We start from the raw sequence: 26266 nt of genomic DNA on the forward strand, positions 1-26266 counted from the left end.
GGTGTTATGTTGATATCCTTTGAGTTTGTGGCGAGGGGGGAAAGACCCAAAATATTTTGAAGCTCTGATTTTTTAACTTACAACTGGAGTTAAGAAAATAAAAACGGGGTAAAAAAACCTTAGAACAAAATTCCACATGCATATCTTTGGTTTGATTTAAAACAAACCAATTACTCATTGAACTATTGCTACAATAAAAATTTGACATATTTTATTTACAGCTGCCTTCCACCCTGCCTTTTACAAATAGGATCTGGAGCCACAAACGACAGAGATAACTTTGTCACCTGTTGGGACCCAAGTTTCCCTTGGTTATCAGATAGATTCTTACCTCTGTGGAGGACTGTTAGGAACATATCTGCTGAAAACATGAAAAAACAAAGCAAGGTTGGGTTTTTTTTTTCACTGCTACATTCCCAAAAGTGACCTGCAGGGGTTTTGCAGTGCTTACCTGCCTGTTCCCATTCCTAAAAAATCCCTTTGAGCTGCCAGGAAGCCCCAAAATTCTCCCAGGGTGAAACTACACAGGAAGTTGAACAAACCTTTTGTTTTTCAGGAGCAAGATTGGAAAATGTGGAACCACCAACAGCAGTGGCAAAATCCTGGAGTTCCTCTGGATCCAGGAGTGGAAGCAAAGGTGTCCTGGCTCCTGGGCACCCAAATCTCACCCTGTGAGCACCTTTGGGGTTATGCAAGGAGCAAACACAGGAACCAGCAAGGAGTGGGCTCAGCAAGCTCCTCACACATAAACAATTCAGTAAATATTGCTGTGAGAGGAGAACTGGCTTTGCTGCTGGCTGGATTTGTGGGGGTTTGTGCTGGCTCAGGTCTGGTGTTGCTGCCCTTCACCTCGATTTCAGGGATGTGGAGCAGGGGATTCTCCTCCTGGCCCATGAACAATTCCCTCCTCACAGCCCTGCTCTCACAGACAGGGCAAGAGAAGCAGAATGGTAGGAAGAACATTAAAGAATTAAAAATCAGGCTCACAGCAGCAGCTATCCCTGCAGGAAAAATTTCAGTGTATCTTCACTCAGAAAAATCACATTTGTAGAGACCTTTGAGGTCTCTGCCAGCAGAATTTACTGTGTTTGAAACATGCACTGGCCATGCAGGGGTGCTGGGCAAGGCTCAAAATGATGGCTCTGAAATGCTTGAAAAGCTCACAAATATCCTTTGCATCAGAGATCAGAAAGGCACAAAGAACACATTGGTAAATTGAGGTTGTTATACCACCAGTAGTTTTCAGTTTATTGTTTTATTGACTTAACAACAAAAACCACACAATTAGCAACACCAAGGACTTCAGCTCCTTCTCCAGCCTGGAAATTATTGATAATCCACAGCAAATGTGAAAATATTTCAAGGTTAAGAAAAAAGAATATGGGTGCCTCATCACATATTTGACCAAATACATAATTAAATCTGTCTGTTCTGATACTTCAGGTAAAGCTGCTCTATGCCAGCACCTCCTCCCTCCCCAATCCAACTTTTTTGCCCAGGATAAGTTCAGCTCCTCCAGGAAATGAGTTGGTGGCTATTTTACTGTGCAGAACATGAAATATTCCTGCTTCTGTCTCTTCAATGCTCTGAGAATGCAGCTCCTCTTTTTTTATCCCAGGAATCCAGCAGTCAGAAGAGGGCTGAGCTCCCCAGGCTGGTTGGATGTTTGCTGCCTGAGAAAGAAATTCAGAATAAAAGCAGAGTAGAAATTCAGTGGATACCAAGAGCCACCACCACAGCCAAATCCAAGGGGAATAACCCAGGGCAGGACCTCAGCACTGCCCAGGGGCTGCAGGATCCAGGTTCAGGCTTTGCAAACTCTCTGCATCTGAATTTCAAACTAATGCAAATTATCCTCCCCTAATTACACCAAACCCACACCGTTATTAATTTCAAACACTGAGCGTCACAGCCTAAAATATTCAGCAGCTGCTGGAGGAAAATGTTCAGTTTAGAAAAAATCCTGCTTATTTGAACTCCTGGTTTATTTACTGCTCCAAACCAGCACACATGAAGAAAAACAGCTGCATTACCTGAATTACCAAGGGCTGAGGGTTGCTGCAGATTCACCAAAGCTTCTTTGATCTCACACAGAGTCTTGGCAAGGGGGGAAGCTGCCACCAGACCCTCCACCTCCAGCTCAGTCAGATAAACCAAGTGGGGATCTGAGCCTGGAACAAATAGGGGCATTTTTGAGCCTATAGGAAGAGACTCTTCATGGCTGCAAAAGGAAATACTGTCCTGGGCAGAGGGAATGCTGTGAGAATCACAGAATGATGGTGTAGAATCTTCCTGGCCTCCCCAAATTAGCATTTAATTATTACAATGACACCACACTCTTCCCTACAGATGGTCACTTAATATAAAAGTGTGAAGGGTCTCTAAGGATGGAAATTCCTTGACCTCTCTCCTACAGAAAAGGATTTAAAGGGATGGAAACTCCTTGACTTCTCTCTACAGGGGGACAGATGAGGCAGAAGTGGCTGCCCTGAGATGGCATTTCAGAAAAAAAAAAAAAATAAAAATAAAAAAATTATATGAAAGTAAAAAATAGAATAAATGGGAAAAGTAATTCGACATTTGCTGTGTTGCCCTGTTACCCTCTCAGCACAGAATCAGCCTCCTCTGAAAGAACTTCCCAGCTGTGGCACTGCCCTTACCATGCTCTTCATGCCCAGGCAGGCTGGAAAAAGCATCTTTCATGCTGAACAGCTCCCAGAGCTGAGACAGCTCAGGATCCTGTGGGATAGAAAGGGCTCAGAAGTTAAAGAAATGGAAGAACTCCCAGAAAGGTGAGGGATGGCTGACACCTGCAGCTCACCTGCCCTTCTGGTTTGTTCTCACTGGGTGCAGCTCCCACTGCAGCCTGAGCTTGGATCCCGAGCTCCATCTCTGGGTTTGCAGCTCTATCCCTGTCAGCAGCTTTCCCAAGCAGCACCTCCAGAGCTCTCATTAACTCTGTCACCTCTTGCCAAGGGGCCCCTGATGAACCCAACACGAAATTTCAGTGGGATTCCCCAGAACCACTTGGAAAACTGATTAAATCCAGAACAGCACCAAGAGCAGGACCCTTTCTCTGGAAATTTCTCAGGCTGCCTCATTTCATAGAACATTTCCAAATAACTGTGTTCACCCCTCCCTGAGCTGCCAGACCTCTCCTCTCACTGAGCCCAGGTGCAGACAGTCTGTCAGCTCTTACAGAAAAATTTTTTGTTCTGTAAGGTCTTTTTTAGCCTCTTCAGTGCTTCTGCTGCTGCCCTCACACTGCTCCTGTTGCTCTGCACCCTGCTCCTCTCACCTGGCTGGAAGTTCCAGTGTCCATCCCTCAGCTCAGCACCCACTGCTGCCCAGCTCTGCTCTGCAGCTTCCAGCCCACAAATCCCTTGCCTGGAAAAGGTTTTCAGGGCTTCCCAATCCACAGCTTGCACCGTGTCCTGTTCACAGAAAGCAGCAGTGTTATATTTTGCAAACCTCAGAATCCACATTCAGCCCCTCGTATAAAACTATAGAAAATTTTGCTTTATGCCAAAATAATCTAGTGAAAGGAGTACTACCCATTTTGATAAACTTTCACTTCAGGGCAATAATTTATTTTAAAATTTCCATGGTTCCAAGGCTCCCTTCCCTATCCCCACTGACCATGAGGCTCTGGATGCTCTGGCTGACCCCACTGTGGAAGCCCAGCACGTCCATCCTGTGCTTGGCCAGCTGAGAGGCCAGGTGCAAATTCTGATCCTCCAGCTTGTCATAGAGGGTCCGGACACTGAAATCCTCCAGCAGCCGGGGTGCAGAGCTGTTTTCTGAAACACCAGGGAAAGGCTCACACTCACACATTGGACACCAGGTTATTTGAGTTTATTTCCTGCACAAGCTGCTGCCTGTCCATAGGAATTTTGTGTTCTGTGAGGAAGGAGAATGGGTGAGTGAGGAGATGCGAGAGAAGGTCTCATTCCCCAGCGAGGGGAAGGATGACAGAGTGTCACTATCAGCTCCTGGGTTGTCCAGAAATCTGCTGGGATCTCCCAGAGCTGCTCCCAGAATCACCACCTGCTGCCATCTGCTGGGCTGGGGCTCTGCTGTGCTCTGAGCATCCTGAAATTCCCCAGCCCAGCTCATTCCCAGAAAGCAAAGGAGCACAGAATCACGTGCCGTCAGGGAACAGAATAATCAGTGGACAAAGCCAAAGAAAACACTGTAAATCTTTATTTTCTTCACCCGTCACCTGGACTCGCCGCTTGACAAGGCTGGGAATTCACTCAGCTCCTCAGAGGAAAATCTCCAACTCATCCCAATGACAGGAGGTTAAATTCCCTGGAATAAACCCAGGGTGGAAGAATGTGAGCCTGTGGAAATGTGCACAGCAAAGTGCCTGTGTGGCCTCCTGACAGTGCAGGAAATTCTGGGTGAGCAGGCATCAAAATATTGCACCTGAGAGAGGAAAATGGGTCAAAAACCAATAGGAGAACACCTGAGGCTGGCCCAGCACTTACCTGCACTGGGCACTGCTCCTTTCTCTCCAGAGTCAACGTCTTCTCCAGATCCACGAGGACCAAGCATCTGATAGAACTTGAGGCTGGAGAGAATGGCAGAGAGGGTGAAGAGCATCTAATTTTTCTCAGTAAGACCAGAGCCCAGCCCAGCTCAAGCAGAGGATGGATTTCTTGGGTAGATTTTTTTTGCAGGACCTTGCAGAGGCTGGTCTTTACCTGTCCTTAAGAAGGATGTACTCTGGTGGGATGTGTGGCTCCCCCAGACTCCTCCATCGTGGCTTCCAGCTCTTCAGTGGGCTAATTTTGGGGCCAGCAGGCTGGAACACGATGGCCAGGGTGGTCAGCACCACCACAAGGAAGCCCAGGACAAAGAGGATCGCTGGGGAAGCCAGGAGGGAGGGTGAGAAGTGAGAAAATACAAAAAAACCCAAAAAATATTCAGCACCTTTCCTAATCATTTCATTCTGCTGCTTTGGGGAGAAGCTGGGGCAGGTAGATGAGGAGCAAAGTGTTTTCAGGCCTGGAGGATCCAGTTTATAAGTTTTATAAATAATACATAAAATATATGTATTTTCTATAGCCAGGATTGTGCTTGCACACCATATTTTCATTTCTGTTGTTTGCTGGCCACCCACTGAAGGACTGGTGTGTGCACAGTGCTCACACCCATACAAGACCTTACCTGACCTTGTGTTGAGCTCTTAGTCAACTTTGAGATGATGAATTTAATTTCAGCTGGGTTTATCATGGAAATACACTGTCATTTTCTGCTCTCCAACCAAGGAAAACAAAGCCCTTGGTGACCTGAACTCTTCAAACAGGGTGTGGGGTGAAGCACAACTGCTCCTTCCCTCTGTCACCACCTCAGCTCCTGCACAGGCAGGCTCTTGGCCAGAGGGCAAAGTCAACTTTGGGAAGCTCCACAGGAGCAAGGGATTAAAGGTGACAAAGCAGTGTTTTGGTGGCATTTCCAAAGAAAATGCTTGTTTAAACACACTTACAGAGGACAAGACAGGTCAGGGGTAAGAATGGAGGTTGAAGGTGGGTGTCTGAGAGTTTTGGCTGTACCTGTGATGGCAGTCCAGTTGGGAGCCAAGTTCAGATCCTGCTGCTTCAGAATCCCGTGTCTGGCCAGCTGGAACAGGGAGGAGGGCTGGAAGGACACGTCCCCAGGGTCACAGCTCACGTTGGCTTGGTTCACTGTCACAATCAGGAAATGTTCCTGCACAGAGCTGTCCCTGAAAACGAATGTCCCAGGCTCCAGGAAAACGTGGGCAAACCTGGAGGAGAGAAGTGAGGGAGGTCCCAGCTGATCCAAGCTTGCTTCAGCCTCCATCTCTGAGGATGGTTAAACACAGCAAAAACTTGGTGCTTTCAGCACCAAGGACCTGCTGATTCTGTCAAAAACTGCCTCCCAGTCCTGCCCACAGCAGCTGTTACCAGGAGAGGTTGAGCTGAGTCTCCTGGATCAGGTGCTCCAGCCTCCGGAAGGGTCCGAAATCCCAGCCTGGGTTGTTGTTGTAGAGATGCTGCTTCTGGTAAACGGGGTAATGGCTGGAGGCACGGTCTGGGGGTGGGGCAGCACAGGGTCACAGCTCTGAGCCACCCCACTAGGAAAGCTGGCACTGGGCTGGCAGAGAGCTGTGGGGCTGCTTTTATAGGGCCATGCATACAACATTATATATGTATAAAATTATATATGATATTAAAATTAAATATATAATATTAATATTAAAATTAAATACAGAATATGAATATTAACTTTATATTATATTATATTATATTATATTATATTATATTATATTATATTATATTATATTATATTATATTATATTATATTATATTATATTATATTATATTATATTATATTATATTATATTATATTATATTATATTATATTATATTAACTTTATATTATAATATTATATAATATTATATAATATTATATGTTATATAATGTTAGAATTGCAATTAAATATGTAATATAGATAGAAACATTACATATATTACATTATATATAGATAACATATATATAACATATTTTTACATAACATGTTACATATATATATATATATAAAACACTATATATATGTGTGTGTCAGCTTATAACATTAACAGTGAATCATAATGGCCATAATACTTCACAGTTTTAGTGGTAAAAAGCCTCACTTTAATGTTACAGCCCCTTTTTATAGTTTTCAAAGGCATATGTTGAACCTTAATTGGTTCGTAACTTTCTTGCCACTCAGTTCATTGGTTGGAAGGTGTTTGTGCTAAGACTCTTTACACAAGTATTTACATATTTTTTTGTGGATTCTCATGGACAGACTTTTTGTTTTTCAGAGGTACAACCTGTTTTTCTTACAAGAATAAATTGTTATGCAAACTGATTTTCATTCTTAGATTCTTTCTCATGGGGACTTAACAGACCAGTTGTTAATTCAGCTGAGCAAGGCTTGATTTTATAATACCTTTCTTTTATAAGGTTTTCCCTATATGCAACATCAGCTCATTTAATTGAGTTTAATACTGTCCCACAAAGATTGATGCTGTCTAACACAGGACCAATTTTATCTCACCCCACAGAAATCCAAAAAGGTGAAAACCTGCAGGTAAGCCCCTGGCAGAGACCAGCCTGCAGTTCTGGGATGCAGGAGGGGAAGGGATGGGTCCATGCAGGATGCCCAGCACAGAGCCACTGCTCTGAACAGCTCTGGGCACACAAACATGCTCAGCCCCAGCCACACTCACCCTGGGAATTGATGCTGAGCTGGAAAAGGATGGTGTCCCCAGCCTCCAGACACACCACTGGGTTAGGGATGAGGGGCAAGGCCTGGCTGTCTTTGGGGGAGTTCCTCTGGACTCTGGGCCCTTTCTGCAGCAGCTGATCCCAGGAAAAATCTCCTGCCACAGGCAAGAGAAAAAAACAGAATGAACCCTGCAAAGTGGGCAGCAACACCCGACCCTTGGCAAGGAAGAATTATTTATTTTGTTTTTGTGGGCAATTACAGCTCACACAGCCAAACCCGTGAACCTGCCAACAGATTTGCCTCCAAATGCAGTTTCCTTCTATTTCCCTGGATGCTGTTGGATGCTTCTGGGAAGCAGGGAGAAAGCCTTTCTCAGCCTCCACAAGGACAAGATTTATAACACTGATTGTACACCTGCAGGATGTGAGAGCTGTGCGAGTGTCTCGTGATATTTTGCAGAAAGCATGTTTTCAAAGACATGTTGCCTTCTTGGACCAATGAGTCTTTTCTATTTTTTTTGCACATACTACCCTATAAAGTGTAGTGTTTCCTTAAATTCCTTTTTGCTGCTCTCCTATAGTCCAAAATGCAACACCTGGAAATCCAAAATCCCACAATCTCTATCTAAATCCATTCCCAGGAGTTACCCATGCAGTCAGTGAATCCCTCACTGTCTACTCCCAGACACAGCAAGGTATTTCCTTGCTTTCTAAATAATTTGGAGCATCTAATAATGAATTCCCTCTCTGCCAACCTGCTGTCCAGTGGCTGTGCCAGCATGGGAGGAAATGGATGGCTCAGTGTGTCTGGAATTTGGGTTCCCTCTCAAGCCTTACCCATGAGAAATGCATCCAGAACTTCTGTGCTGGAGACAATGAAACCCAGCACTCCCTGGGGACTGAACAGCACCAAATGCACCCTCTGGCTGCTCTGCACGTGCTCATCTGGGCCCAGAACGTTGGACACCTCCTGTGCGAAGCAGAGGGAGCTCTGATCATTGATTCAATCAACCCTGCTTTGTGGTCAACCTTCAGTGCAGCTGTAAAAAGCTGCTCTAGGAGATTTCCCCTATAATTCAGGAATTGTTTCTCTATAATGCAGCAAACCTTAACCTCACCTGGAGGAGTCCCTTTATTCACTGTGATTCCTGGGCTCTCCCAAACCTGCACATTTAGGAAGCAATCCCTCCCTCCACACCTACCCTCACTTGCCCCTGGTTGACCCTCAGCAGCAGCTCTCTGTGGCTGCCAAAGCCCAGGGAGATGTGTGGGGCTCTCAGCAGGCACAGCTGGTCACAGAGCTCCTCAGCAGAGATGTACTGCCTGCAGTGACATCTGCAAAAGGGACAAATCCTTGGTCAGCCCTGATCCCCCAGCAATCAGCTGCAGCAGAGCCCCAGTGTGTAACAGCCCACAGGGTGGATGATCCTACTCTGTATTCATGGAAAAAAATTCCCTGTTCTGCTCTTCAGGGCCAAAATGTGACACCCCACTAACAGTGCTTGGTTGGTGTTCAGCAAAACCCATCCTCACTCCTGTGACAGAGCACTGCACCCCTCCCCAAAGCTCACCTCCAGGAAAATGGTTGAAAGAATCAGAGTATGATTTTGACACGCCAGAATTCTGTGCAACCCATGCCAGGAGGAGGTTTTGCAACTCAGAAATTCATTCACAAAGAGGAAGAAAGTGATATGTGACAAGAACTGGTTTCAGCATCTCCCTGACCATGGCAGGGGGTTGGAACTAGATGGTGTTTAAGGTCCTTTCCAACCCAAACCATTGAAGAAGTTGAAGGGGGGACAAGGATTTATTTCTTGTTGGAACTCGATCTTTAAGGTCCCTCAAAACCCAAACCTTTCTATGATGATTCAAGATGTGTGGGGAGGAATAAAGATTGATTTTCTAATTTCTGGCCTAAATCTAACAGAGCATCCATCAAGTTTAGAGGAGCTCAGCCTGAGGCACGTGGGAAAGTCACACACCTCAGAAAATGTGAGCTCTGTCCACCCTCCCTTGTCACTGGGTGATTGTGGAGTCTCCACCCAAGACACAGAACCACCAGGTAATGTTGAAAATATGGGAAATATTCTCCAGGGAGATGAGCAGCACCAATGGCTGAGGACTAAAAGCACAAACCTCCACAGACAGGAACTCAGACTGGGAGGAGATGATGCCTAAGTTTGAGCTTTCATGTTTTCCAGATTCTACACTGCACTGGTATAGAACTCTGAATTTCATATAAAGTGTCAACAAGTTCTCCTCCCAGCTCAGGCACACAAAACAATCCTTTTCCAGCCCCAGAACCAAGGACACTGCTGCAGCTTCAGCTGCAGCTTCAGCCCCAAAAAGTGCAAACATCAGCGAATTGAGGAGAGAATCTGGGATGGAATCTGGGAGCTGGAATTGGACAATTAGCCTCAAAATGGACATGGACCAAAACTCATAAAAGTGTGAGAACTTGTGACTTGGGGTCCATCTTGGGTGTAGCCACAGCCAGGCTCTTGTACTGCCCAAGGTGAATCCCTTGAAGGCTTTTAATAAATCCCTGCTTTATTCCTTTAACTCTGCCTAGCCTCTGCTCCAGGCAGCCTCTCCAAGCATCACACCGACAGAAAATTTCCCAAAAAAAACCCTCCCGCAGCCCAACCCTGCCAGGACCTGATGGGATCAGTACCTCAGGGCTAACTGGGGATGATTTGTGAGGGGAGCACTCACATGCCCAGCTGTGCGTGGAGCTGCCCTCCCGCGGGGCCACAGGCGGCGGTGCAGTCATGGCGCTCGGGGGCAGCGCAGCGGCGCGTGGACGCCAGCCTCACCTGCCCAGGGGCACACAGCTCATCCACCTGCAGGAAAACACACCAGAGAGGCCCCAGGGCTCAGCTGAGCTGCACATCCCTCAAAATCTCCTCCTCCCCACTGCTGCAATCCAGACATTTGACATTAACACAACCCTGATGCCTTTAGTCTGAGCTTTCGCATTTTCCAGATTCTGTGCTGCCTTAGGATATAACTCTGAACTTCACAAAACAAACTTCACACAAAACAATCCTTTTCCTGCCCCAGAACCAAGGACACTGCTGCAGCTCCAGCCCCAAAAAGTGCAAAGGAAAGAATCTGGGAGGATGGGACTGCAGAACCTGGAGCTGGAATTGGACAATGAACCCCAAGATGGAAATGGACCCAAACTGATAAAAGTGTGAGAACTTGTGACTGAGTCCATCTTGGGTGGAGCCACAGCCAGGCTCTTGCACTGCCCAAGGTGAATCCTGTGAAGGGCTTTCAACAAATCCCTGCTTTATCCCTTTAACACTGCCCAGCCTCTGTTCCAGGCAGCCTTTCCAGGCATCAATCCAACAACAAAAGCATTGAAGAAACCACACAATAATTTCACCTCCCAACCCCTCATGAGGTTCTAATTTCCTTCAGCTGTAAGAAAATACTTGAAAGAACCAGGGTATAATTTTGACACTATAGTTTGCTGTGGAACCCATGTCAAGAGGTGGTTTTGCACTACAGAAGTTCATTCAAAAAGAGGGAAAAAGTGACAAGATGCAAGATACAAACAAGAATCGGTTTTAGTGTCTCCCTGCCCATTGCAGTTCTAAAGAAGAAGTTCATATTAAAGGAGATTTAAATTCCTGCATCTGCCATCCATGTAAGACACTGCTGCTCCCATTGCCCTGGCATGGAAGGATCCTTTACCTCCATTCCTTATGAATTTAAATTTAACCTCACAAGATCCTGGCAAAGAAAACTCCTACAAGAAAGTGCCAACAAAACATCTAAAAGTTTTATTTGGCTTAGCTTAAGAACACTCCCCCTCTCCTGCACATCACACACTTTTGGTTCAGAGCCTGATTTTACCTGAGGTCTGCAATCCTGGTCACTGTTGCTGTCAGGGTCTTTCTTGCCTCTCTCATCATAATAAACAAAACCTGCCTGGCAGATGCAGGAGGCATCTGAGTGCTGGAAAGCTCTGTTCAGCCCATGGCAGCTGCAGCTGGTGGCACCTGGGGAAGAGGTTGGGTTTGGGCTTGGGAATACAGCCTGGAAAAACCATGCTGGAAACTGAGAATTTTAGACTTTCTGTGCTAACAGACACTGACCCACAAAAAAACACAAAACAAAACAAAAATCTTTTGACCTGTGGCTGTGGAAAAAGCTTCTAAAATTGAATAACTGTACTAGGATCACAAGTGTGTAGTTTGAATACAAGTGTGTAATATCACACAGTAAAAATTTTAAAGTTTTAGGATATAACAATATATATAAATCAAAATGGAGGTTTTAAAACAGAAGTTTTTTTCTTTTTCACCTATTCTTCATGAGTCTGAATAGTATTTTTGTAATTAAATAGAAAAATCCACATTGCAAATCACGAGTAGTTAGCTATTACATTAGAAGTAAAAATAAAATTTAAGTGCCCATTCTTAATTAAACAGTTTAATCCTTAAAAGGCCTTGTAAAAAAAAGTCTCAATTTTTAGCTTGTTAACTAAAAGTACTATTAAACTCACTGCAATATAAATAAGAATTAATAAACATCTAAGGCCAAACAAAAAATACTGTTTCTCGAACATTTAATCCCAAACAACAACAACAACAACAATAATTTAAAAAAACAAAGAGCAGCTCCTGTGCTCAGAACTCTTTAGCAAACCCCACTGCTCATTTCAGGGACCCTGCTGGAGTCTGTGCCCCTCTGCCAGGGCAGAGCTGAGGCACAGCTGGGGTCAGCCTGCATCAACACAGCCTTAGAGCATCTCCTGCAGCACCTACTCAGCCAGAGATGCAGAAAGGCTCAGCTGCTCCTTGGCAGCAGGTTTTGACAAGCTCTCCATTAATTTGTAGATTAAGGCCCTGGATGGGGAAAGGACCCAGCCAGGCAGGGCTGCCAAGCCCCTCTCTTGTGCCTCAACAGTCTCAAATCCATCTGATTTGAAGCACTGGGGCAGTGCTGCACATACTCTAAGTGAGGAATAAGCACTCTTTACTTTCCCAGTTTCCAGCCTTTATCATGTCCTCAGTGCCCAACTTTGGCTCAAAAGCATCTCTAGATTTAATACAACCCCCCCAAATCCTGGCTAAAGGGATCTTGGTGAAACTCCACCACTGTCAAAGCCATGATAGAGCAAGAATTAGTAGAGCTGCTCAGCTCTCTTTTCCTTTAAGGAGATCAAATCCCCTTGGGTAAGAGTGTAAGAGGGGCAAAAAGCGAGCTTTGAAATGGAATCCTCCTCCTGGGTGGGACAGGGGGACAGCAGCTGGGCATGGGCAGCACCCCAGCTCCAGGAGGATCCCTGGGCTTGGGAACATCAGGAAACACCTCAGAGGGGAAAATCCCAGTCACACACAAAAACTCACCTGGCTGAGAGGACGAAGAGCTGCCACAGGGGAAGCAGGCAGCCTGGGCAGGGAGGTGGTTGAAGGTGCCAGCAGGACAGGGCTGGCAGTCCCCGGGGTGCTTGGCAAAGGAGGTGCTGCCGTGGGTGCCTGGGGGACAGGGCAGCGGGGCAGGGGACAGCGCGGGGCAGTAGTGGCCACGGGGACAAGGCTGCTCGTGGTAGCTGTCACTGCCTGGGGAAAGGAGGGGCATTAGGGACCCAGCAAGTGCCGGGAGAGAGGCAGAGAGCACTTGCTTGTCCCAGTGATCCATCTACATACGTCTCTCTATACATAGACACCAGTCTGTATAAATACAGATCAGCATTTCTCAGTCCAATTCATATTTAAATATAAATCTCAGTTTTTCTTTCTCTCAGTGGTGAACCCACGTGACAGCGCACACCAGCGTTTTATAACTGCATAGGATGAGAGCTTTGCCCACACAGAACTCAAAACTCTCTGCTCCCAGTTGAAGCTGCTCTGTTGCCCCACTCCCCGTGGCAGCTGAGTGTACCTGGTGGGCAGGTGAAGCCAGCTGGGCAGGGCTGGCAGGGTGCTGAGATCAGGGGCTCGCTGCGGAAGGTCCCTGCAGCACAAACTCTGCAGAATCTCTCAGCTGAGCCCCTCAGGCCAGGCAGGCTGAGGGCCATGTGCCCTCCTTCACAGGGCATGGGGTGGGCACTGCCCGGGGGGCAGTAGTATGGGAACACACACCTGGGAGTCAGAACAGGCAGGGAAAGGGAAGGAAATATCCGAGAATGATTTCTGGATTCAATGATCAATGAAAACACAAAGCAAAACTAAAAGTGATTCTCATCTGATTCCAAGCTAAGCAGAAATTCAAAATCCCCCTCCCTGTTCAGTCACCAAATCCATGACTGCAGCCACCAGCATGCATAAAGGGCATGGTTTAGGCTGGATCCCAGGCACAATTCCCAATATTGGGTGTTTTTAGGGACTGTACCAAGCCCCAGGTACTCACAGCTGCTCGGGGCTGGTGTAAGTCCAGGAGCCCTCAGGACAGTGGTAGCCAGCAGGACACAGGGGAGGCTCTCCTGTCACAGCAGCACAGTAAGAGCCAGGCCTGCAGGGCTTGGGATTTACTGACCCTGGGGAGAAACAGGGGAACAGCATTGGTGTGGCATTCCCAGAGCAGAGAATCTGTTTGGGAGGCAGAGAGCAAGGAGGCTTTTCCATAAACTCTCTCCCAGAAGGGCACAGAACTATTGGGAACCAGTTTATTTTTTAGCATGGAATGCTGACACCTCAATGCCCAGCCCTGCATGAAAAGATCTCCTCCTTTTCCAAGCCCAGACCACTTCCTTGGCAATCTCAGCTAAAGAAAAACAGGGAGGGAGACCTGGGAGAATGGGATGAGAGTCACTGCTAAATCCCTGCTGACCAAAGCTCAGAAATGGCTGGGAATAAGGAAAACAAAGTGGTGTCACCTGCTGGGCACTCATAGCCAGGTTTGCAGGGTATTCCCTGGGTGTTGGGGAGCCCTGTCTGCACTGGATCCGGGCAGTAATATCCAGGTGAGCAGGGATCACACTCTTCCAAGGATTTTGCACCAGGCTGGATCCTGGAAGTGCCAGCTGGACAGAGGAAAGTGTCCCCTTTGCCAGGGCACCAGTAGCCAGGGGGACAGGGATAATCCTCAAAGCTGGTCAGGCCTGTGGAGAAGAGAAGGGAGTGAGGAGAGGAAAGGAGGTGGGGTGGCCAGGGGGGATTTTGGGGAAAGGCTCTTGGCTGGCTCTGAGCAGGAATTCTCTCTCCCTTTCCTTGTCTCCTCCTGGGGATTTTTGTCACCCAGAGGCAGGAAAAGGGAGAGAAATTTGTCACCTAGAGGCCTGAGAGGGAAGGAATTTTGTCACCATAGGTGGGAAAGGGAAGGAACTTCATCACCCAGAGGAGGGAAAAGGAGGGAATTTTGTCACAGAGAGGCAGGAAAGGGGAGGAATTTTGTCACCCAGAGAGGTTAAAGGGAAGGAATTTTGTCACCCAGAGCTGGCTTTGCCCTGCACTCACCTGACAGGGGACAGTGGTACCAAGGACACTTACGTGACAAAGGACACTCACCTGACAAGGGACAATGACACCTGAGAACACTCACCTGACAGGGGACAGTGACACCCATGGGCACTCACTTGACAGGGGCAGTGGCACCAAGGACACTCACCTGACAGGGGACACTGGTACGCAAGGACACTCACTTGACAGGGGACAGTGACACACAGGACACTCACCTGACAGGAGACAGTGGTACCAAGGACACTCAGTTGACAGGGGACAGTGACACACAGGACACTCACCTGACAGGAGACAGTGGTACCAAGGACTCTCACCTGGCAGGGGACAGTGGCACCAAGGACTCTCACCTGACACAGGACAGTGGTACCCTGGTGGGCAGGGCTGGCACTCTGCCACACTCCTGGCTCCTGGGTGCCCACGGAAGGTGTGTGGGGGGCACTCCTGGGGGGACAGCACACTGCTGGGGTCACTGCCATTGCCCCCAAAGCAGTAGTGTCCCAATGGGCACAGATGGGCCTCAGAGTCCCCTAAAAACCAAAAAAAGAAGGTTTGAGGGGTGTCCCCAGTGCTCTGTGCCCTCCTGCGCCACCCCAGCCCCTCCTCTGCCAGGTGGCACCCAGGGATGGCACTGGATTTTAAAGTCACTGACTCTGATCTTTGCAGGACTCATCGCTGCCAGGACTCCACAATTCCACATCTGACATCCAAGCCATCCTCTGGGATGAGGGGGAAATGGGGTGGGAATGGTGGAAAAGGGGATGGATTGGGAAAAATGGTAGAAAAAGGGGATGGGAGGGGGAAAATGTGGGAAAAATGGGTCAGAAGGGGGGAAAATTGGGAAAATGGGGCTGTAATGGGGGCAAATGGAATGGCATCAGGAAAAATGGGAGGAAAGGGGGCTGGAATGGGGGGAAGTGGGGGAAATGGAGATGGAATGGGGGGAGATGGGGCTGGGATTGGGAAAAAGAGGAGAAAAATGGGCTGGGAGGGGGAAAATGTGGGGAAAACAGGACAGAACGGGGGAAAAATTGGGAAAATGGGATTGGGATAGGGAGGAATGGGATTGGATAAGGAAAATGGGATAAAAAGAATGTAGGATGGGTGAAAAATTGGGAAAAATGGAATGGAGGAAAATGGGGCTGGATAATCAGGGATACACAAAACTCTTCCAAAAAGCAGCTCCCACCCCCTCCCCTCCCCTTCCCCCAGTGTTTCCCACCCAAACCTGCTTTGCACCAGTGGCCTGGTGGGCAGGGCAGGCAATCCTCCCTCCTGCCAGCCCCTGGGAGAGCCCTGAGGGTGTTGGCAGGACACAGAGTGGGCACCTCAGACCCCTCCAAGCAGTAGTAACCTACACAAGCGGGGGGAAAAGACATAAAAATAAAATATACAAATCTTCCAGCGGCAAAAATGACTGAGCCAGAGTCTGCTGTTGCTGTGGAATGAACTTCCACAGCTGTTGGGAGCCTTCAAACTCTTTTGGATTGGCAGCTCAGCACCATAAATTCCTTTTTGGTCTGGCACACTTTGGTTTGAAAAGAGGCGAAAATGAGGAAATCAATGAGCAATGACAATTTAAATTCAATATAACATAATAAATGATGCAATATAATATAACATAACTTGGTTAGCAGCAAGTGAATTCTGAGCTGCAGCTATGACTGATATCTTCACTCACCTGCAGGACACAGCCCTGCGCACACCTGGCCCCAGCGGCACCCGGCCAGGAAGCGCCAGGAGAAGGGGAGGCCTTGGGGAGCAGCCTGAGTGCTCCCAGCCAGGCAGAAATATCCAGCAGCACATTTCCCTTCCAGTTTTCCGTGCCTGCACCAGAGAGGAAAACAAGGATTTGTGTACTCGGAGCTGCTGGGGTGGTGCAAAAGCAGAGTATGGACACTGGGAGCTCTGCAAGGTTTGCAGTGAAAAATAACTTGACATGAAAGAGAAAATAGACACATTTTTCCACGTAGGTGATTAACTGAGGCAGTTCAAATTCCATGAATGTAGCACATTGCTGTACATGGAATTGTGGGTGGCTTTCCACCAGGCTGGACTTTCTGCATTACTCCCATGACTTCAGAAATGCCACTCACACCTCCTGCAGGTGCTTCTTTGTAGCACAGTGTGTTGGGTTGATGTGGCCAGAAATGTGAATTCTGTCCCATCTGTTGCAGCCGGGTGGGACAGTGACCCTGATCTCCTGGCACATATTATCTGCTCATGGGCCATCTTTAAACCAGCTGGGGCAATCATCTTTATCTTTCCCACAGCCCATCCTCCCTCCAGGAGATATCTCCTGTTAATGGCCAGTGAGTCCCAGGGCATGACTGATAAAATTCCATCATCCCACTGGGAGATGCTCCAGCCAGGGGAGGAGCCAAGCCTTTCCTACCCAGATAAAAACTGATATTTTGGACACCAAGGAACCTTCTTTCCACTGGATTCCAGAGGAAAACCAGACCTTTCCACATCATCCCTGGAGCTTCAGAGGAAAACTGCACTTTCTCCAGGAGCACTGCTCCAGCTGAACCACATCTGCCCCTGCAGGAGGATGCAGCCACCATTGAATGGGACTGTGCCAACACCCTGACTGACTGACGGGTGTCAGCTTGGATTCTGACTCTGGCAGGGTTGGGATTGTTCTGTGTAATACTGCATTTCTATTTTAATTTTCCTAGTAAAGAACTGTTATTCCTAATTCCCCTATATTTGCCTGAGAGCCCCTTAATTTCCAAATTATAATAATTTGGAGGGAGTGAGGGGGTTTCCATTCTCCATTTCAAAGAGAAGCTTTTGCCTTTATTGGCAGACACCTGTCCTTCAAACCAGGACACACAGCGAAGATGCCAGGCTGCTTTTCCCTCCCAGAACCCACAGATCCAATGCCTCTGTACCCAACTCTGTGCTAAACTTGTATTTCTTGAGTGAAAGAAATGCAGGAGAGGATCTGGGAAGAACTTGGATGAAACAAGGATGTCAAAGTGCTCCAGAGGAAGGGAAAAAGTCCAGGGTGATCTGAATCCTAACCTGCAGTAGTGACCAGGCAGGCAAGGCAGGCATTCCTTCTCATTCCAGAGGCCACTCATGTTTTCAGGAGTGAAGGTGCCTTCAGGACAAGTGAGAGGAACTCGTGTCCCTAAAAGGGAGAGCACAGAGACAAAAATAAACCTATTTAAACCTCTATTATTTCTTTACATATAAAAAATATATATAACATATAATTTATTTAACCTATATATAAAATAAATAAATATATATAATATGTAAGAGATAATATGAGATAATATATGAGATAATGTATGAGATAATGTATGAGATAATGTATGAGATAATATATGAGAATATATAAGAGATACTAGATAATAGGTAATAGATAATAGGTAAGATATAATACATTACACATTATTACACATATACTATATTATATATAAATATATATATAATATATTTTCTATAAATACATAAAATATATTCTATATAAATATATATTTCACCTGTAGTTTATTTAATCTATATATATTTAACCTATAATTTTAAATAAATCAATGAGTAAATAAATAAGTGTTGTGACAAGGCTCTGGAGCTGTAACAGGTGACTCTCAGGTGGCCACTATGCCACACTGGCTCATTGTCACCTCCCCATCTCCTGGCCTGGGGGAGACACTCGGGATTGCACATGTCTGGGGTCACAGGCACACACACCTGAGCCCTTGGCAAGTGCCACAGTACCTGTGGGACAGTAAGAATGGGGTGGGCACAGCCTGGGGTCCCCTGTCACTATCTCCTGGCAGTAGAATCCTCTCTGGCATGGGATGCAGGAGGCAGAGCCTGGGGCTGGCTGGTACTGCCCAGCAGGGCATGGCCTGGGGAAGGCTGAGCCTGAGCCACAGAAGTGACCCTGCAGGGACAGAGAAGGGAGAGACACTGATGACTTTCTGGGCTACCAAAACCAGAGACCAGACAAAATTAAGAGAATAAAAACAGTTCTATATATTGAAGGGCCTTCATTAAGGATAGACAAAGCCCCCCAGGGGCTGCATCCAAAATGGACAATGGGTCACAGGTTTTCACACTTTGATAACTTTGGGCCATTTGCATATTGGGGGTTAATCTTCCAATTACAGCTTCAGGTAATGAAGTCATTTACCCCAAGTTTGCTCTCCCAACTCACTTTTGTTTCCATCTCTTAGGCCTGAGGCAGTGAAGTGTTCTTGATTGCCAGGCCTGGAGAGGAATTGTTGTGTCTGCCCAAAATGGGAGAGCAGCAGCTCCCACTGGATATGGAGTTTGGAGTTCTACACTAAAGAACTGCAGGGTTACAAATGGATGAAAAATATAAAATCTAAAAACCTAAGGCATCGTTCCTCTCATTTAGAAGCTTGGCAAGGTCTCTCCCTTATCAAGTCTGTATTCTAAATATCTGCTAATGGTATGTATCCAACAATAGTATTTACTTAACCACAGCAAACATCTGCCAAAGTTAGGGGCTGCATAAATCCCAGAATGGCCCAAACCTCTGTGTGGATGTGACCAGTGTCAGCTGTGGGTCACCCTGTGTCACTGTGGGACAGGAACAGCCCTGCCCAGAGCTGGGTTACCCTAACCCTAACCCAAACCCAAACCCAGTGTCTCAGTCAGGTGTGGATGACCCTGTCCCACAGTGAGTCTGGAACAGCCCTTCCCAGAGCAGGGTTACCCAGTTACCCTGTGCCAGCTAGGGTTAACCTAACCCTAACCCTAACCCTAACCTTAACCCAAACCCTAACCCTAACCTTAATCCTAACCCTAACTCTAACCCAAAGCCAAACCCTAATCCAAACCCTAACCCTAACCCAAACCCTAACCCTAACCCCAACCCAAACCCAAACCCTAATCCAAACCCTAACCCTAACCCAAACCCTAACCCTAACCTTAACCCTAACCCTAACCCCAACCCAAACCCAAACCCTAATCCAAACCCTAACCCTAACCCAAACCCTAACCCTAATCCAAACCCAAACCCTAATCCAAACCCCAACCCCAAACCAAACCCTAACCCAAACCCTGACTCCAGCCGTACCTTGGGGCACGGGAAGGCCGTGGGGCTGACGGAGCTGGAGTTGGCTGGGCAGTAAAAGCCCTCGGAGCAGGGTCCAGTGGGAGAGCTGAGCCCTGTGCTGGCACAGAACGCCCCGGGGTAGCAGGGCACACAGCTGTCCTGGGAGCCACCTCCTGAGGGGACAAACACAGGGGACAACACCCAGGGCACCCCCAGCAGCAGCAGCACATCTGGCCACCACCACTTACACGTGGCCACTGACCTCAGGGCAGCTGGTCAGCACTGAGGTCACCCCAGGACAAACCTTTTGGGATGGTCACACTCACCAGTGGCATTGTTGAGGGTCCCAGCTGGGCAGGGAACAGGGACAGGAGTTCCCTGGGGACAGTAGTGTCCCGGAGGACAGGGCCCGCTGAGAGGGAAGCCAGGGGTCCTATGGGGGGTGGCATCGGTGGCTCCTCCTTGGCAGAAGAACCCGGCCGAGCACAGCCCTGGGCAGCACAGAGGGGTGCTCACCACAGCTCCTCACACCCCACAGGGTGCAGGTAACCCCAGAGCAGCCAGAGACCAGCCTTATCCTGGATCTCTGAGACAGCCCTGAGCAGCACAGAGGGGTGCTCACCACAGCTCCTCACACCCCACAGGGTGCAGGTAACCCCAGAGCATCCAGAGCCCAGCCTTGTCCTGGATTTTCTCTGTGACAGCCTGGGCTGCTCACCTGCCTGTGCCTTTCCTTCTCCCCATTAACCCCTGGCCTCCATCCCTTTCTCTGCTTGCTCTGGCCTCACCTGGTGTTTGCTCACCTTATCTCCTCTCTGACTGCTTCCCTACACTCTGCTTAATTCTGCCTCTCTTCTTTCCAGGCATCCAGCCTGGAGCTTTGACACAAGGAAAATCACTCTGTGCATAAATGGGAGAGGAAGCATTTCGGAGGACAGAAAGAGCAGAGACTAAATGTTAAAGCAAAGGAAGACAAAGCAGAAAAAAAAACAAAACCAAAAACTAACAGAGAGAAGGAAAAGCAATGCAGTAACAGAAATAACTGTTAAATAAAAATAAAAATAATAATAAAACCAAATAATAACAGTAATAAAACCAAAATTAAATAGTAAGCAATAACAAATAATAATAAATAATAACTAATAATAACTAATAATAATAAAACCAAATAAAATAATGATAGAACCGAACTAATTGCTCAGTGGGAAGAATGAACTAGAATAAGAGGGGGCTGATAAGCACAGCCACAGGGTGCCCTGCTGTAGCCTTTACCCCATTCACAGAGGTATTTCTCCTTTCCCCACATTCCCCAGCCCCACTCTCCAGCCCTGTTATCAGCCACACTCACCATCAGGTTCCCAGTTGGCCTCTCCCCTGCAGAAGCTGCCCACGGGGCACTGCCTGCAGGCTGTGGGTGCCAGTGCCCCCTCCAAGGGGCTCATTGTCCCCTCGGGGCAGGGCACAGGGACAGCAGTGCGGCCGGGACAGAAATACCCTGGGATGGAGATGTTCATACAGGTAAAACCTTATAAAATAACAGCCTTGGTACTCTTGTAAAATCACGGCTCAGGCTGTTCTGGCCAAGTACAGCTAACAGAAAAGAATCTGCACCTCTGTCAAGAAAGAATCCCTGTGAAACATCTGTTTAGGTGACAAGAATGTAAACATCATTAGAGAGGGAAGCTTTCGGCAGACACTAACCAAAGAACTGAGTTACCATAAGTTACCAGCTAATTGGAATTAAACACAATGCCTTTAGAAAACCATATAAATAAATACAAGCTGTAGAGAATAAAAGGGGGGTATTTTGCATGGAGAAAGAAATATTTTGTTTGTCCTTATAACAACAAGGAGACACTGGTGACAAGCAGGGGAGAAGGGGGAAAGACATTCCCTGCTGGAGAGAGGAATGCCAGTCCCCTGTGCTCACCTCTGGGGCAGGTGAGGGGCTGCACCGTGCCAGCCCTGCCACAGGAGGTGCCAGCAGGGCAGGGCAGGCAGCTGCTGGCCCCGGGCATGGGGCTGAAGGTGCCAGGCTCACAGGGCAGCTCCAGCCCCGAGCCCGCCGGGCAGTAGGAGCCGCTGGGACAGCGGTACCCACGGATCCCATCCGAGGGGCACGGAGAGGAGTTTCCTTCCAGGCAAACATACCTGGGGAGAGAGAGAGAGAGAGAGAATCCACCTGGAACAAGGAGCTCCCAGGTTGTGAGGTTATTGTGAGGTTAAGGCTTCTGGTGCTTTAAGCACCAACTTCGTTGGGTTATCTTAAATGAGCAATGTAGCTAATAGTTGCTAAAAGGTTATTTATTGCAGAAGTATATTAATCTTAAAAGGTACAGTCACAGACATCAAAGTTTATGCTAAGTTTTGGTTTAGAGTTCTAAATAGAAGCAGAAGATGCTTCTTGTGGTCCCGGTGGGGCCAATGATGCTGCAACAGCTTCTATATTTATTTTTTTTTTGGGGTGTTGGAGTTGACAGTGAACAAAAACGAAAAAAAGCAATGGCAGGAAAAGCAGGAAAAGGCACTAACTCTCCCCAAAACCAACTCTTATATAGAATCTTCTTAACAAGCTAAGATGCAAACTCAGACCACCACTCCTTAACCTATTAGAATTTTAGTTTTTAACATGCCAGGTTACATATGTACTATGCATACAATCTGTCTTGTTCTATCTGAAAAATGTCAGCAATATTCTCACTATAGCTCTGTTATGTCTAAGCACTGTCTAAAACTACGGTCCTGGAGCCTCTAATGAAAACATCAGTATGTTTTTCAATTTTCACTAGAACTTGCATTTTTACTTTGGTATTTAAACTTTTTACTTACTAAAAGCATTAGAGCTCATACTAAAACTTACTGACTTACTTACTTATCCTAAAACTTAAACTTACACATCTACCTTATGTGTGAGTGGCTTAATATACTTCAGTCTATCTACAGGCTTTAATTCAATCCCTGCACTCTGATTTCTCTCTTAAGAATTCAGAGAGACCCCTGAGTCACTGACTCCATCCCAGGTGATCCCAGAGCCAGCCCTGGAAAACTCAGCTTGGTTCAGCTGTGCCCTGAAAACCCTGGGAAAAGGCTTTTTTACACCAGGTTTCCTGGAAAGTGTTCTTATTCTGGAAAAAAAAAGCCTTTGAAAATGAAAATATTTTTACTTCAAAACACAGGGCAAAGGTGTTCAGTCCCTGGTGACTTTGCTGAGCCTCCTTTTAACCCCAGTGCTCTCTTACTTCCCTCCCAGCCCCTCACAACAAGCAAAGATGAAGAAATTCAGAAACCATGATGGTTCTAAGAGATGAGCAACAAGGAAATGAGATCTGCGATTCCATCCCAAGCAATGTAGTTTCTGGAGAAGAAAAAGTTCCCACTCTTGAAGACAAATGAGTGTAAAAGGAACAGCACAGAATGAAAACCAGCTTCTTTTTTCTTTTTTTTTTTTTTTTTTTCCTGGAAACAAGACCAATTCCAACTGAGCAGCAGGTTCTGAGGAGTGATGGATGCTGTGTGGTAAAGGTGCTGAAAAGCATCAAACTGCTCCCTGTTGAGGGGCACGGATTTTGGAAGTCAAGGGTCATTTATAATTTATAATTTGTATTTCATTAGCATCCAGAAAATCTTGATCATTACTGTTGCAGTAAGGCTGTAATAACTTTTAGGGTTAAAGGAAATTTTGGGAAGGCCTAAAGTTCTGCTAGGACAGGTTAAATCCTTCATATTCCCAAGAATAATAATTTTCAGTCCTTCTCAGTGCAGCCCTCGTATTCCTAGCTCAGCTTCATCTTCCAAACAAATTTAATTGTGATTTTCTCTGCTCCATTCAGGAGCCAGCTGCTCTCAGAAATCTCAGGAAATCTCATTACACTGCACTGAAATCACTTCTAAGACTCTCTTATACTTATAAAATAAATCAGATTTCTGCAGCCTCTTGCCCTGAGGCTCATGAGATGGACAGACGCTGCTCAGGGCACTGCACACAGGCTGGGAATGTGCCTTGTCCCTGCTTCTTGCACCACCTTGTGGGAGAATGAGAAAAAAAAAAAGATTAAATTCCCAGCAATTGTGATTAGGGGGCTAAATAAAGGGTTTACAGCAGGAAATTATTAATAATAATGATTTTTTTTCACGGAAAACAGAGAAGAAATATTTATAAGAATTCAGGCAAACGTGAAGGGAACAGGAGTGACTCTGAAACACCTAAAGGGAGATGCCACATCCCCACCAAAGGGCTGACAACAAGCCCAGGATTTGGAAATTTGGATTTCCCTTGACTACAATGCGCAGCAAGGCTGTGCTTGGTCACTGCCCAGTGCCAGTGCCAGCGCCACTCACCCTGGGTCACACAGCGAGGTCTGGGCCAGCTCAGCCAGCCCTGGGCCACTGCAGACCCTCCCAGGGGGACAGGGCTGGCACTGCTCCTCTGCCCCCAGCCCCAGGGCGCTGGACAGGGAGCCGGGGGGACATGGCAAGGGGTGCCCGGTGCCACGGGGACAGAAGTGGCCCACAGGGCAGATGTCATTGCCAGGCAGGGCAGGGCTGGAGGAGTCCACCTGGATGAGGGAAATACAGGGGAAAGGGTTATGAGGAGGAGAATTGGCACAGGGTGCACAGACAGAGGTTCTGGGCAGGTGTCTTGGGTTGCAGTACAGGATGTGGCCAGAAATGTGAATTCTGTCCCATCTGCTGCAGCTGGGTGGGGCAGTGACCCTGATCTCCTGGCACACATTATCAGCTAATGGGCCATCTTTAAACCAGCTGGGGCAATCATCTTTATCTTTCCCACAGCCCATCCTCCCTCCAGGAGATATCTCCTGTTAATGGCCAGTGAGTCCCAGGGCATGACTGATAAAATTCCATCATCCCTCTGGGAGATGCTCCAGCCAGGGGAGGAGCCAAGCCTTTCCTACCCAGATAAAAACTGAGATTTTGGACACCAAGGGACCTTCTTTCCACTGGATTCCAGAGGAAAACCAGACCTTTCCACATCATCCCTGCACCTTCAGAGGAAAACTGCACTTTCTCCAGGAGCACTGCTCCAGCTGAACCACATCTGCCACTGCAGGAGGATGCAGCCACCATTGAATGGGACTGTGCCAACACCCTGACTGACTGACGGGTGTCAGCTTGGATTCTGACTCTGGCAGGGTTTGGGATTGTTCTTTGTAATACTGCATTTCTATTTTAATTTTCCTAGTAAAGAACTGTTATTCCTAATTCCCCTATATTTGCCTGAGAGCCCCTTAATTTCCAAATTATAATAATTTGGAGGGAGTGAGGGGGTTTCCATTCTCCATTTCAAAGAGAAGCTTTTGCCTTTATTGGCAGACACCTGTCCTTCAAACCAGGACAACAGGGCATGCAGGACTGAGTCCTGAAAATTTGCTGCCTCTGAAACTAAACAAAGAGCATTGGTATGAAAAGGGCCCCTGAAGGGTGGTTATGCTGTCCCTGATGGCACATTTTGGAAGAGATGTCAGACCCCGTGTTCTAGTGCAGGAGAAGGTGACAGGCCAGCCCTGCTCCCCAGGTGCCCAGGTCCCTGTGCTGCTGCTGCCTGGCACTCACCCTGTGCTTGAAGGGGGCTGGGCTGATGGCTCCCTTGGCACAATGATAACCTGGGTAACAAAATCCAGATGGCTGGGACAGGCCTGGAGCTGTGCAATACATCCCTGAAACAAAAAAGAGCCATGGGAGGGGAGGGGCTGCAAGGAACGGCAGTGGAGGGGTCAGTTGTGTGAAAAGAGAATTTTTTTGCACATTTCCTGTTTCAGTCCCCTCTCACCTGCGGGGCAGGGCTCACAGTCAGACTCACTGGTGGCACCAGCCCTGGGCCCAAAGGTGCCCTTGGGACACGGATGCTCCGTGCTGAAGGTGGTCCCTGGCAGGCAGAAATGGCCAGCAGGGCACAGCTCAGGAGTTTGTGCTCCAGGACCTGGGGTACAAGGGCAGAAGCTCACTCAGGAGGGACTCTGACAGGGAATCACATTTCCACCAACAGAAGCAGCTCCCTCCCCTGTTTGTCCAGCCAGACATGGGGCATGGGAAAGCAGATCCCCTGGGGCAGGAGGGTCCCTGTGGATAGCAGTGGGGTCTGGCTGGTGATGATGCAGAATCTGGTCCTTCAGAACTGTTTTTGCCCAGATCAGAGACAATGGAAACCCAACACAGTGATATCCTGCCTCATATACCTCTACCAAGCATTGGGAAGTATGAATTCTCTGAAGTTCAGGCTCAGAAAAAAGAGCATTTTACCACACAGGTGAGTCAGTCCTGAATTAAATGCCTGGGAAAAACAAAGGCTTCCCATTAAAAATCTCAGCTGGGATTCTGAGGCTATCAGTTGTGGTTCCAGCTCTGCTAAAACTCACATTAGCTCAGCCAAGTGATTCCTTCCCTGTTGCTTCCACTGCTCACCTGAGAAAGGACAAGCCTCTGTCCCCAGGAAGGTGATGGCTGAATTTCTTACTGTCAGAGTGACCACAGAAATCTCAGTGCTGGGGGAGCAGATAAGCATCTTGTGCAGGCAGATGGTGAGAACCTTGGAGCAGGAGCAGCTCTGGCTCATGGC

The 26266-nt window shown here is 47.5% G+C and overlaps 2 protein-coding genes across 2 annotated transcripts; both read right to left on the minus strand.

The window, feature by feature from the left end:
- Positions 1 to 1258: 1258 nt before the first annotated feature.
- Positions 1259 to 17740, minus strand: LOC130262404 (uncharacterized). Its single transcript, XM_056509497.1, has 23 exons — positions 17682 to 17740; positions 16333 to 16478; positions 15880 to 16005; positions 15002 to 15181; positions 14072 to 14296; positions 13606 to 13732; positions 13138 to 13337; positions 12603 to 12815; positions 11104 to 11249; positions 9955 to 10082; positions 8442 to 8574; positions 8077 to 8209; positions 7242 to 7394; positions 5931 to 6057; positions 5559 to 5770; positions 4707 to 4869; positions 4491 to 4573; positions 3640 to 3800; positions 3299 to 3434; positions 2822 to 2982; positions 2661 to 2739; positions 2034 to 2171; positions 1259 to 1673 (listed from the first exon to the last, which is right to left on the minus strand). The coding sequence occupies exons 1-23, from the start codon at positions 17738 to 17740 to the stop codon at positions 1630 to 1632; spliced, it is 3273 nt and encodes a 1090-aa protein (XP_056365472.1). The 3' UTR covers positions 1259 to 1629.
- Positions 17709 to 26263, minus strand: LOC130262405 (multiple epidermal growth factor-like domains protein 6). The gene is made up of 11 exons (XM_056509498.1): positions 26113 to 26263; positions 25481 to 25630; positions 25264 to 25367; positions 24031 to 24248; positions 21623 to 21843; positions 21041 to 21187; positions 20209 to 20213; positions 20019 to 20125; positions 19714 to 19865; positions 18384 to 18552; positions 17709 to 17790 (listed from the first exon to the last, which is right to left on the minus strand). Exons 1-11 carry the CDS (start codon positions 26261 to 26263, stop codon positions 17763 to 17765), a joined length of 1452 nt encoding a protein of 483 aa, XP_056365473.1. The 3' UTR covers positions 17709 to 17762.
- Positions 26264 to 26266: the final 3 nt, after the last annotated feature.

Source organism: Oenanthe melanoleuca, chromosome 24 (assembly GCF_029582105.1).
Source record: "Oenanthe melanoleuca isolate GR-GAL-2019-014 chromosome 24, OMel1.0, whole genome shotgun sequence".
Lineage (NCBI taxonomy): Eukaryota > Metazoa > Chordata > Aves > Passeriformes > Muscicapidae > Oenanthe > Oenanthe melanoleuca.

Excerpts from the sequence above, each read along its gene's own strand:
- LOC130262405 (XM_056509498.1), bottom strand. The coding sequence starts at position 26,263 with ATGAGCCAGAGCTGCTCCTGCTCCAAGGTTCTCACCATCTGCCTGCAC. Across the intron at positions 21,844-24,030 it reads ACCTCGCTGTGTGACCCAGG|GTATGTTTGCCTGGAAGGAA; the intron begins GTGAGTGGCGCT and ends CTCTCTCCCCAG. Across the intron at positions 18,553-19,713 it reads CGGCCTTCCCGTGCCCCAAG|GGTCACTTCTGTGGCTCAGG; the intron begins GTACGGCTGGAG and ends CTGTCCCTGCAG.
- LOC130262404 (XM_056509497.1), bottom strand. The coding sequence starts at position 17,740 with ATGAGTGGCCTCTGGAATGAGAAGGAATGCCTGCCTTGCCTGCCTGGT. Across the intron at positions 10,083-11,103 it reads ACCAGGATTGCAGACCTCAG|GTGGATGAGCTGTGTGCCCC; the intron begins GTAAAATCAGGC and ends GTTTTCCTGCAG. Across the intron at positions 8,210-8,441 it reads TCAACCAGGGGCAAGTGAGG|GAGGTGTCCAACGTTCTGGG; the intron begins GTAGGTGTGGAG and ends TGCTTCGCACAG.